We start from the raw sequence: 12,018 nt of genomic DNA on the forward strand, positions 1-12,018 counted from the left end.
CTTCTCATTGCGGTGGCTTCTCTTGTTGTGGAGCACAGGCTCTAGGTGCACGGGCTTCGGTAGTTGTGGCACGTGGGCTCAGTAGTAGTGGCTCGTGGGCTCTAGAGCGCAGGCTCAGTAGTTGCGGCACATGGGCTCAGTATTTGTGGCTTGCGGGCTCTAGAGTAGTTGTGGCGCACGGGCTTAGCTGCTCCACAATATGTGAGATCCCCCTGGACCAGGGCTCGAACCCATGTCCCCTGCATTGGCAGGCGGATTCGTAACTGCTGCGCCACCAGGGAAGACCCTCATTCTGTTTCTTCCCTTTTTGCTCAGCACTGTGCTCCAAGACACAGTCCTGTCGTGTGTATATATTTAGTCCGTGGCCCTCACTGCTCTGTGTGCACCTGCACGTGTTGCTAGCCACCCTCCAGTTCTGGGCACTCATTCTGCCCCCCTAGATCACGCTGCCACGGGCCTCCTGTGTCTGCCCCGCTGCATGTGGATGGGTATGTGGGGTGTCTTTGGGGTGCACGGCTGCTCGCGGGGTGTGGGGTTATATACTCTGGATAAGTAGGGTCACGCTCACACTGGTTGTGTGGTCTCCACTCGCATCCTCAGTGCCAGGGGCTGCCGGAATCCTGCAGTATTGAGATTTCCCTCCCTATAATAACCATGCGGTAACATTATGTTTAAAATTTTCATTTATCTGATTATTAGTGTGAACATCTCTTCATGTGTAAGTCTTTTAGGTTCCTTCTTCTATACATTGTTTATAAACGTTGCTTATTTTTGGCTTGGTTTCTGTCTTCTTCTTGTCACTTTGAAGTATTTCCTTAGATGTTCTAGGACATTCATCCCATGTCAGTTTCAGAAAAGAAAGGGCCAAGTAATACTGAAAATACGGGAAGGATAAAATAATGGGATAGCAGACAGTCCTTTCCATTGAATACAGCCTTTTGAACTTTTTCCATTTCACTGCCTGTGAACACTGTCCCGGGTGGATGCTGATCCTGGCCTTGGCAGGTAGACACCCGCGAAGGAGACAGTGCAGGGCTCTCAGGAGGTCATCCTCCAAACGTGCAGGAAAATCCAGGCATTTTGCTTCTGCGGTGCCCCCGAATCAATCGTGCGGTTCCCTTGTCAGGAAGTGAAGTGGGTTCGTTGTTTGTATCCAGGTCTTAGCAGATCCTTTGCGAGGCTCCCAGCAATTTCCAGCTTCTTTTCTGAATGCTCAGAAAGCATCTCTTCATAGCGCCTGGAGGATCTTAACCCCGTCACTTTCTGGTTCCTCTCCACCTCTGGTTGTTAAATTATTGCTCTGTTAGAGGTGTGTGGTCATTGGTGCAATATAGGCCCGTTTTCAGTTTCTGGGCACCTTCATTCATGTGTCCCAGGTTTCCGAGGTTTGACTGTTTCACTGTATAAAAGCCCAATACTTGGATGTTCTCTGGGAGTTGACTCGATGGGCGCTTTCCAAGTATCTCCGTCCTTTTGCTCCTGGGGGGCTGAGTTGGAATTTGTCCGAGCTTTGATTTCCTATTCTGGAGTGAGGTGGCCTAAAGCAGCTTCCGAGTGTTTGGGATAAGGAAACATCCACCGACGTCCTGCCGCGGCATAGTTGTTGGGAGGCGGGTGACCTGCCGTGGACCCCTGGGCACTGGCAGGGGCGATTTCTGCCCTCAGTTGAAGCGGAGGGGACAAGGGAGTGGTCCGGTCCAGTCCGGCACTGAATGTCTCTTCCATTTGGCATGTAATTCCTGCCAGCAGTGCTAGCACGTCTGTCTTCTGCTCTGTTTGCTTGTCCTCCCCACGTGAGGGAACGGGAACTTGAATCTAGGCCAGACCCCAAGGGGGTAGGCGGACCCGTATTCCTGGGCCCGGTGCTTCCTGTTGGGGGTCCAGCCTTTGCCACAGAAGCACTTTGTGCGGTCATGGCTGCTCCAGGGCGAAGCCCCCCTCCATCCCTTAGAGGGAGGAAGTCGGCTCTCAATAGGATTTCTGTTTCGCGGCAGCTCTTGATGATCTGAGGATGCTGGTATGTGCACTTGGCAGTGACCCCGCTCCATCCGGCGGAGGAACAGATACGAAAATGCACACTCCAGGAGCCTGCCTAGGGCCCGGTGGTCAAAAGGACCACTCCTCCTCCTGGAACTGTGCTTCCTCAGTTCTCACTGGCGCCTTCAAGGCCGCGTGCGGCAGGTGCAGGTGAAGGAGCTGGAGGTCTGTGTGAAGAGGCCCCTGGCCAGGCTTCAAGTGTGGTTTTGAGATGCTGTTTAGGAGACCCCATAGCATCTCTCCAAAGCCTTAGGATTGCTGAGTTCTGTTACGGGCTGACTTCCCTGGTTCTGCAAACAATGAGTTCTTGACAGCGGGAAGGTGCTGTTAGGACGCTGTGATGTCTCCTTGTACTAACTGTTTCGCTTTTGTGTTTGTTTAGGGTGGTACAGAGGTTACACCTTAAGGAAAAAGTCTAAGAAGGTAAGTCTTTGTTATTAAACACAGTGCATGTCCCTTCATAAATCACAATAGGCGAGGAAATAAATTCTGTCTCACGGTGCCTAAGAGTTGTCCTTATATATCTCTTTCTCTGAATTAAAAAAATACATGGGTTGAAATATAGGCCACCCTGAATTGTTTCCTTTAAAGAATTTTTTTAATTAAAAAAATTTTATTTTGTTAATTGAAGTATAGTTATAATCAGTGTTGTGTTAGTTTCAGGTGTACAGCAAAGTGGTTCAGTTATACATATATCCATTTTTTTTCAGATTCTTCTCCCATACAGGTTGTTACAAAATATTGAGTAGAGTTCCCTGTGCTGTACAGTAGGTCCTTGTTAGTTATCTATTCTATATATAGTAGTGTGTATATGTTAACCCCAAACTTCTAATTTATCACTTCCCTTCCCGAATTGTTTTCTTCTGAACAACATAGGTACGTAGAAATTGCAATTTCATTTCTGTGAGTGAATGGCTGGGCTGTGGCGTGATATTGACCTGTTGTCATGAGAGGTGGACTCTTCTTTTCCTGGTAGAATTCTGCATCCTGTTTAAGCACAGGATGTGTAAGAGAATGATCTGGGTATAATGACTTGAGAAGAAAGTACTGCTCACGATTTTCAATCTTGCATTATCCTTGATGATAAATTAGCAGATTTGCAGCGCTCACGCTTGCTTTTTCCCCTCTTGCTTATAACTATTTTTATACTGCTTACGTCGCTGGCAAAAGAAAGAGGTTCTGTCTTCCAGGGCAGTTTGCATGCGTGGTTGTTTGAATTTCTGAAGCTAAGATGTGCAGTTACATTGCGGTGGACAGTCCCGTACACAGTTCTGTTGTGGCTTTTCCATTCTCAGCTTCACAAAATCTAATGATGGCTCTTCCACTTCATTCTATGATTCCGAAGCACTGTCCATTCTAAGCTGTGGTTTGGCTGTCCACGTTACCTTATAAAATCTCATTATACTTGACAGATGGTTCATTTTATCTGTTTCTTAGCTTGGCCTCTCATTATCTAGTTACTGGGCTGGGCTCCTCTTGTGGTCCGGAGCCTGTAGCTAAGGCTGCTGGAGTCCAGCTGTGCAAGCACAGGGCCTTCTTCATCTGCTTTCCCCAGACGCCCTGCTCTCGGGCTGTGCCAGACAGGTGGGAGCTGTCCATCCTCTGGTCTCAGTCACCTCGGAGGCCTCCAGGCTGAGCTTCGCGGCAGCCTTTCTCTGGCATACTCTGTCCTAATGTGAGAGATGCTGTGAGGGATACCTGGTGAGTCAGATCTGCAAATGGGAGCCAGGACCTCCCACCTCCGCCCTGCCGAGCTCAGACTGGGCTCTGAGTCTCTACACATCCAATGACCTGGAGCCTTGAGCTTTGAACAAGGTAGATTCCAACCAGGCGGCTGGTGGAATAGATTTCTCCAGGGGAAGTTCTATTTTCACATTGATTATCTCTTCCATAATTTGGGATTAGCAGATGCAAGCTATTACATATAAGATGGATAAACTACAAGGTCCTATTGTATAACACAGGGAACTGTATTCAATATCCTGTGATAAACCATCATGGAAAAGAATATGAAAAAGAATGTGTGTGTGTGTGTGTGTGTGTGTGTGTGTGTGTGTATTTAACTGAGTCACTTTGCTATACAGCAGAAATTAACACAACATTGTAAATCAGCTATACTTCAATTAAAAAAAAAAAAAGAATGTGTTCCTGCAGATGAAAACCTGAGGTTCATGTGAGAAAGCCACAGTTGAGGACTTTATTAATAAAGAGTTTAGGGTTATGAACCATCCCCTTTCCCCAGTGACAAAGCTGCAACTTCATGTGCTAGGTGCATGCCGGGGAAGCTGTTCACTTTTCTTTGATATTTGGCATTTGGTGTCTGGTACCACCTTCCCAGTCGGGAATCTCTCCCAACTCCCCATGCCTCCACGAGCCCTAACCCTTCCTACCCTGCACCACAGGGCCCTGACTTTACAGCTCACAGAGCTGGGTAGGGGCATATTTACTTTTCCACCTAAAATCTTCCTTAGCAGATGAGGAAATTGAAGCCTTAAAAAGGTCGTGATTTTGCATCAGCACCCCTGCCCCAGGCAGTAGCAGAGAAGGGACTTGGCTCCTAGTAACCTGACTCTGTGTTCCGGAAGCATCCTTTTATTGGTATTCACAAATGAGCAATAGATCTGGGCTGGTCCCGACCGCCCCAGCTGGAGAAGTTGCTCATTTCGGGCTTCCCTGGTGGCACAGTGGTTAAGAATTCCACCTGCCAGTGCAGGGAATACGGGTTCAATCCCTGGTCTGGGAAGATCCCACATGCCGCGGAGCAACTAAGCCCGTGCGCCACAACTACTTAGCCTGTGCTCTAGAGCCTGTGAGTCACAACTACTGAGCCCGCGTGCCACAGCTACTGAAGCCCACGTGCCTAGAGCCTGTGCTCCGCAACAAGAGAAGCCACTGCAATGAGAAGTCCATGCACCGCTACAAAGAGTAGCCCCCGCTCGCCGCAACTAGAGAAAGCCCGCGCGCAGCAACGAAACCCCAATGCAGCCCAAAATAAAATGAATTAAAAAAAAAAAAGTCGCTTATTTCAAGCCTCCAGATGTGTCCAGCCTCATTTCTTTCACTGTCCTTTCTGTGGCTCCATGATTCTCGAGAGCAGGTTTACCGAGACTGAGGGACATCTCTGGACATGGGCAGGGGGCGAGACTGGCTTATTTGTATGTGTGTCCGTCCCGTCGTCCCTCCCCGCCCCGTGCTCACCTGTTGACATCAAATGTGCACCTGGAGACCGTCCTGGGATCTGGAGGTGTCCTAGCATCGGGCCCCCGCAGTCCTCTGTGGTGCTCAGCCTCTGTCTTTCTGCCTGACTCCTTCCCTCTCTGTGATAATTCTTCTTCACATGAAGTGCGGCCACTTCCCTGGCAGGCAGGAGGAACCTGAACCAGTGGTGCCCATGCCTCCTTCCCAAGCAGGATTAGTAGGGTGGTTTCTGGATTTCCTGTGGAAATCCTTTGGGGCCAGATGCCAGGGAAACCTAGTCGGAAGCTCCTGTTCCCACAGCAGGTGCCCGAAGCCACCAGGGCCACTGATTGGCTTTTTGCTGCGTGCATGACATCTCACGTGGGAAGCCGCAACCTGTTTGCCTTGCATCGTTGCAAGATCCCGGGGCCTGGTGCCCCATTGCTTGCCCTCCAGGAAGGGAGGTAGTGTCCTTGCTCAGGAAGCAGGACCAGGACTCTTGGTAAACCTCCTGGCGCTTCACGCACGGCGCCTGACACTGACCGTCCTCTTGAGGAGCTGTCTCCCTCGGAACTGTCTGTTGGGCCCCTGTGTGCCGTACGCTTAGGGGTGCCAAGCCCTGTCTCCGTGTAACCTGGTGTGCTCCCCCTAGGAGTCTGGCAGGTTGGGCGACATGCACCCAGTTTCTCTATTTTATCTGACGGCCCCTCTGGAGATGGTTGAGAACGTCTCCTTGGGTCAGGTAAGCAGTCAGTGCCTATGTGATGATCAACGGTATAAACTAACTTTTGATGACAATTTTAGTATTTCGAAAGGAAGAGCTGTCAGAAGCCATTGTCAGAACTTGTTCTTAGGCATCCTCTGGCTGCGGGTCTTCCTGTGTTGAGGTCAGCAGTAAAAACGAGGTGTGGCCCGTGGAGAAGACACAGCAAAGTCCCTGTGGGATTTTTTCTTTGCAAACACATTGCGTCTGTTTTCTTCTAAGACATACACAGCCTCTTTGAAACACAAGCGGAAGGAGTTGCCATCTTTTACACTTCTTTGTTTTCTGTGCTATGTTGTGTATGAGACTTACTTAGCATTAGGCTTGCAGATTTAATAGTGATCCAGCCACATCCCCACCTCCATTTTGGGGGGGCAGTCGTTCGATTTGCAATCAGTACTCATATTAATAATAAAACCTACTGTCTTTTTTCCTCCCAAAGGGTATATTTCCTGCTTCATATATTCATCTTAAAGAAGCCATAGTTGAAGGAAAAGGGTGAGTCTTGTCTTGATATTTAAATGAAGTCGTGCAGTGATTGCATTTGGCCTGAGGCTCTTTGCAGGGCGATGTTGGGGGTTGGACGATGGGTGACATTGACCCTGATGTGACAGGAGTTTGGGGAGAGAAGGGAAACTGCTGATCTAGGGCTGTCCACAGCATGGCTTTGAGCCTTCACACAGTCTTAAGTTAAGTCAGTGTCGGAACTGCAGCCAACCTCCTTGAACCTGATGCGGGTTTGGAAAGCTTCGTAGTTCTTCCTCTGTGAACCACCCTATTAGGCAAAGCCTGCACGGCGCCCCCAGCTCTGAATCCATTTTTCCGGAAGACTTTGCAGGCTGTGACGCAAATGGGGTTGAGGGTGAAGCAACAGTTGTTAAATTGGGGTGTGTGTGAATTTACACATTGCTTAATGCTGACGTATGTTTTCTAGAGGTCATAAAACTGATGTGTAAGATCTTTAAAGGGACATTTGTAGAACAGGAACCCATTAGGCGGGAATGGCAAATGAATAGCCAGGTGCGAACTTGGAGGAGGGAGCATTAAAATGTTTTCCTTTTTTGTCTCTGCTACATCTTCACACTCAGTTAAATATGTAAATGATAAAATTACTAACCATATGATTACTGCATAATGACATCTCTGCGGCTGATTACAAAATTGCCTTTCCAAGCAGTGTACTTTTAAGATACGGAAAGGACTAGGTCGGGCTCTGTAGTTCCGATTAAAACGAAGAAAATAATTTAGAGGCATAAATGTGATGACCTGTAATAGGGTCCTTTTTTCTACAGATAAAATGTTTTGTATGTACAGTTTCAAAGGGAAGTAAAAAGAGGAAAGTTTTGAAACTTTCGTCCTTCTGTGGAAATAGTTGAATAAAGTGTGCTTTTCATGTATTTTACATCAGTCTGTAGCAGGATCAGTCTGGACATCAGACTGTAGAGGAATTATTTTTTTAAAAAGCACTTTGATGTATACAAATGAGTATATGTAAAATGTAATTACGAAGCATAATAGTGAAGGGCACAAGGGACTGTGTGGATTCTTCGTAAGTAGAGTCACCCCCTGACAGCCAGATGGACAGGCAGACAGACACTTCTGTTCCTGTCACTGGGTTAGTGTCACATGCCCCAGCGTGAGCAAACGAACGGGGCACCGGTGAAACCAGCAGTCTAGAAAGTTCTCTGCCGATGCTCCAGGGCCCCTGTGATTGCTCTTACTGATACCTGCCCTGACCCTCCCTCGGCTGTTCCCACGCAAACCTGGCTGCTTCCCGCCTCCCTCCTGGCAGAGAACCTCCTGCCTTCAGACTTGACCGGTGGTCTCACTCCGTACTTTTCCTCCGGATACCGTGGGTATCACCTTCCCTTTCTTCTCCTGGTCCTTCCTCCTTTCCAGTGCCGGCCACTCTTCATCCTGCCCCTGCCTGTCTCCTTGCTGTCCAAGTTCATTATCCCGTCTCTCCTGCAGGCTTTCTCTCCTCTCTGTACACCGGCCTTCCTTCACGCTCAGACACCCCAGATCGTGGCTGTGTTGCGGCTGCCACCGATCCTGTACCTTTAGCCTCGTGACCAAGGCAATTCCCGTTTGTCCCCTCCCCTGACACCAACATGGTTACCACACCTCCTAATCGCCAGTGTCTTCTTAGCCCTCCTCTCTGGAGCTTGTCTGTCGCATCTGACACTGGCGGGCGTCCGCTGCACTCAGCTCCTGTGGCTTCTGGTGCTTCCCTGCCCTGCATCACCCCTGCCTGCCCCTCTCAGGGCGCCCTCCTTACCTTCTCCTGGTTCTCTGTTGCCCCTCCCCCCTTGAGGTGGCTTCTGTTCTTGCATCTCAGCTGTCCCCTCTCTGTGGGAAACGCTTGGATGGGGACCTCCGGCCCTGACTTGTCCCATGACGTCTGCTTCAGTCATGCAGAGCCAGGGAGCTCATATGAGTCACCACCTGTGACAGGCACTGTCGGGTGTGTTTACTGCTGGCCCCCAGCAGGTAGCAGGGTGGTTACAGAGGTAACAGCACAGCCGCGTCAGATACCTTAGAGCCAGCTGGCAGTCAGTCCAGGGGACAGATCAGGCCAGTGCAGGAAAGAAGGTGAGAAGGATCCAGAGCTGAGACCGGGGTCCACCGTGTGCAGTGAGGCCCTCCCCCCATGGGGAAAGCGGGGTCTCATTGAGTTCCAGGTGTCTCCTAGCCAGTGGGAAGAGCCCAGTGGACCCAGCATGAAACTCAGGCTCTGTGACATGAGTGCAGCCCAGTTACTGACGAGCGTCCTCGCACTGTGCGTAGAGGAGCTCTCCCTGGAGGCTTTGCAAGGATGACATCTCAGAGTCATATGATGTCAACCACATTTTCATCAACATCCCTGCTGGGAAACTCGGTGACAGAGTTGGTAGGGCTGCTGTAACCATCACGTCCTGTAATGGACACTGATGATGTCCCAGCAAAGGGTAATTCCTAACAGCACTTTCGTGTGGGGTGGTCCCGCGGGCAGCCCTCCCTGGACGTCTGGTCCCTGCTGTCGCGCTGGTGCACGTGGCCAGACCTCTCTGGAGGGACTGGCCCTCTCTCAGGGACTCCAGTGTTTCTTCCTTGGGGAGCACCCCGCCATCAGTGAGTCATTGCAGCCCTGAACCCCGATTGTGAGCTGCAGCCAGGGTCCTGCCCACAGGTCTGGGCTCCAGGCAGTTGAAGATATGTAGGTGGGACCTATTTCAATGCCCCCTTGGACACTTCATGTTGATGGGAGTCTTGTCTGTTCAGGACCTGTAGGCCCAGGTGGTCTAACTTCACAAGCCGCCAAATTCAGTCTCTGACCCAGTCCCAGATATCAATATTATGAGTCCTACTCAGCGCAATGCCCGACGCAGAGCACGTGACCAGAAAACAGGGGTTGATTTAATAAAAACCAGCGCACAAGTATTGGTAGATCATGAGTCAAGAATAAGTCAAGGGTTAACCTTCTGGGGTGGAGAGAAAAGGGAAAGAGGATAAGCAGAATTTGGGGATCAGGGCACCTGTGGACACTTGAAAGCTGTAACCTCGCTCATGTTTTGCAAGGATAACTGCTTCATGTATATTATCATAGAATGAGTTTTAGGCCTGATGGAAACGTAAAAAATCATCTTATCCCAAACCTGCATTTTAATGCCACACAGACTGGTGGTAATTTATGGCATCTGTAAAATAGATGGGTACGCATATTATGAATATACTTTCCACTTCTCAGACCTTGATGTTCTGACGGGATATTACTTGCCTCCTTCATCTTACCTTGACATATGAGGTAGATGGCTTACACGGAGGATGATGTACGAACGTTCTCAGACTCTGTACAGAAATTACTTGTCATTCGTAGAGATGTATGTATTCCTTTGTGGGCACAGTCTTATTTGTATACTGTCTCTCCATTTGCTTAAATATTGCACACTGTGGCCTAGATTTGGAATTTACAAGGTACCCCTGGTTTAACGAAGCCATGACCATCTCTCTCCTTTCCTGCATCCTTCCCAGGCAACATGAAACGGTCATCCCAGGCGACCTCCCGCTCATACAGGAAGTCACCACAACACTGAGAGAGTGGTCCACCATCTGGAGGCAGCTCTATGTGGTGAGAAAATGGGATTTTGAATCGGAGCTTAGCAATAGAGAATGGTCTTTGTGGACCCCGCTGAACCAACAGGGTAGTTTGCCTTTTTCCGGGAACCTCAAAAGCAGAACTTGTGGGAGCAGGTCATACTTAGCAGCCTGGCCCAGTACTCTGGCCACCCTCAGGGACCATGTGCCCTTCCACCTGCTTTGTGTTGGGGTGTAGCCGTGCTGACTGCAGTGAAGTGGCTGTCGAGGAAGGGGCCATGGGTTTCACCTTTCCTTGAGTTGGAAAGGGAAATGGGCTGCTTTCAGGCTTTGGAAGACAGGATGAGGCAACCTGCGCTGGGGTTCCCTCAAAGTTTGTATGTGAGTATGAAAGCGAAAATCTGCTTTGAAACTGTCGTAGGTGCTTCGTTATGGATGCAGTAGAGAGGGATGACTGTCTTTGCCATTGTTTGCACGTAGGTAATGCTTCTTTTCATTTGAGAAAAATGACGTAGTCTTCTAGACCTAAGCATGTCTGTTGCAGAGGGACGGAAATAGTTTACTTTCTGGCTTCGTGTGTGGTGTCCAGTTCTCCTCATCTCAGAAGAAGCCTTATTAATGCAGCGAGTTTGGAGCCCTGACATCTTCCATTTTGTATTCCCCGGGGCATTTCTTTGCACATAAATTCACATTTATGGAAGCATACCTTTTGTTAAGCCTGTATTTCTCTTCAGAGTCTTGACTTCTCATCTGCTAATGTTGTCAGCCCAAAGCTAGGACTCTGGAGGGAAGGCCGTGCTTCGATTTCTCGGGAACATAGAAAACTTCCCAGCGTCCCACAGCTGCTCTCCAGGCAGCCTTGTTGCTTTTGATTATACAGTGGTTTCCTATAAATGCACAGTAATAAGCAGTTGCAGTAATTGTTCATCAAATGTTCTCCAAACCTAAAAGCGTAAAGTTAGCCGTGAATGTTTTGTGTAAATCTGAGCAATTTCGGAGTCGGTGTTTCATGTTAGCAATTTTTAAACAAAAATGCAGCAGCAAAACAAACAGGAGTCGATGCTGACAAATACGTTAGTGGACACGCTTTTCGCCGTGCGGTCCCGGAACGGGCGTTCCTAACTGGCACCTTGGTTTCCTTTGGAAAAGTTTACATTTGCTTCTTAGGGATTTACATTGCTAGATTAGTGCGGAGCTGAACAACAGTGCTTATTTTATATATGTACACGCACACACACACATATTGCTCATAAATATTTTTTTCCCCCTCTGCTCTGTGGCTGTAGACAGGTTAGGAAAATATTGAGGATTTTAGGTATTTGGTAATGCTTTATAAAACTGGACAAGGAGAATTAATAAGATGGAAACAAACTTAATTTTAGAATAAACCAGTGATTTTGATTATTTAGTTTTCATTTAAGGAATTCAGATTATGGGAATTCCTTGGTGGTCCAGTGGTTGGTTAGGACTCAGTGCTTTCACTGCCGTGGGCCCAGGTCCGATCCCTGGTTGGGGAACTAAGATTCTGCAAGCCTTGTGGCGTGGTCAAAAAAAAAAAAAGAAAGAAATTAAGATTAGGATCATACTAAGGAAAAAAGCTCATGGGATGGAAGATCATCTGTTAGGGCGTGATAGGATGGGTAAGTGGTGGGGATCTCAGAAATTCCTAGAAAGGATGTCAGATATAGAAATAGTGGGGGTGAGAGATTCAGCTGTGTAGAGGAGAAGTTATTCTAAAATGTAGCAATGACCACATTTTAATTTTTTATAGGCACCATGCCATGTAGAATTTTATCAAGTTAGGTTTCACCTAGATTTTTTTTCATGGAAAGAACCACAGGATGCTTTTTCCTTTGGGTGATTCCTCATTTTCTTGATGAATTGTACTCTTTGCGGCGCGCGGGCTTCTCGTTGCGGTGGCTTCTCTTGTTGCAGAGCACGGGCTCCAGGCGCGTGGGCTTCAGTAG

General features: G+C 48.5%; 1 protein-coding gene across 4 annotated transcripts in view; it reads left to right on the top strand.

The window, feature by feature from the left end:
* DOCK1 (dedicator of cytokinesis 1) overlaps positions 1-12,018 on the top strand; it is a 529,068-nt gene that overhangs the window by 55,990 nt on the left and 461,060 nt on the right. For 2 of the 4 annotated variants that reach the window (XM_060127083.1, XM_060127084.1), the window contains exons 3-6: positions 2,420-2,460; positions 5,867-5,956; positions 6,420-6,475; positions 9,989-10,085. In XM_060127083.1, coding sequence (XP_059983066.1) covers positions 2,420-2,460; positions 5,867-5,956; positions 6,420-6,475; positions 9,989-10,085 — 284 coding nt within the window. The remainder of the gene's footprint in view (positions 1-2,419; positions 2,461-5,866; positions 5,957-6,419; positions 6,476-9,988; positions 10,086-12,018) is intronic. The other 2 variants (XM_060127085.1, XM_060127086.1) reach the window with 1 other exon arrangement.

Source organism: Lagenorhynchus albirostris, chromosome 16 (assembly GCF_949774975.1).
Source record: "Lagenorhynchus albirostris chromosome 16, mLagAlb1.1, whole genome shotgun sequence".
In the NCBI taxonomy this organism is placed as follows: Eukaryota; Metazoa; Chordata; class Mammalia; order Artiodactyla; family Delphinidae; genus Lagenorhynchus; species Lagenorhynchus albirostris.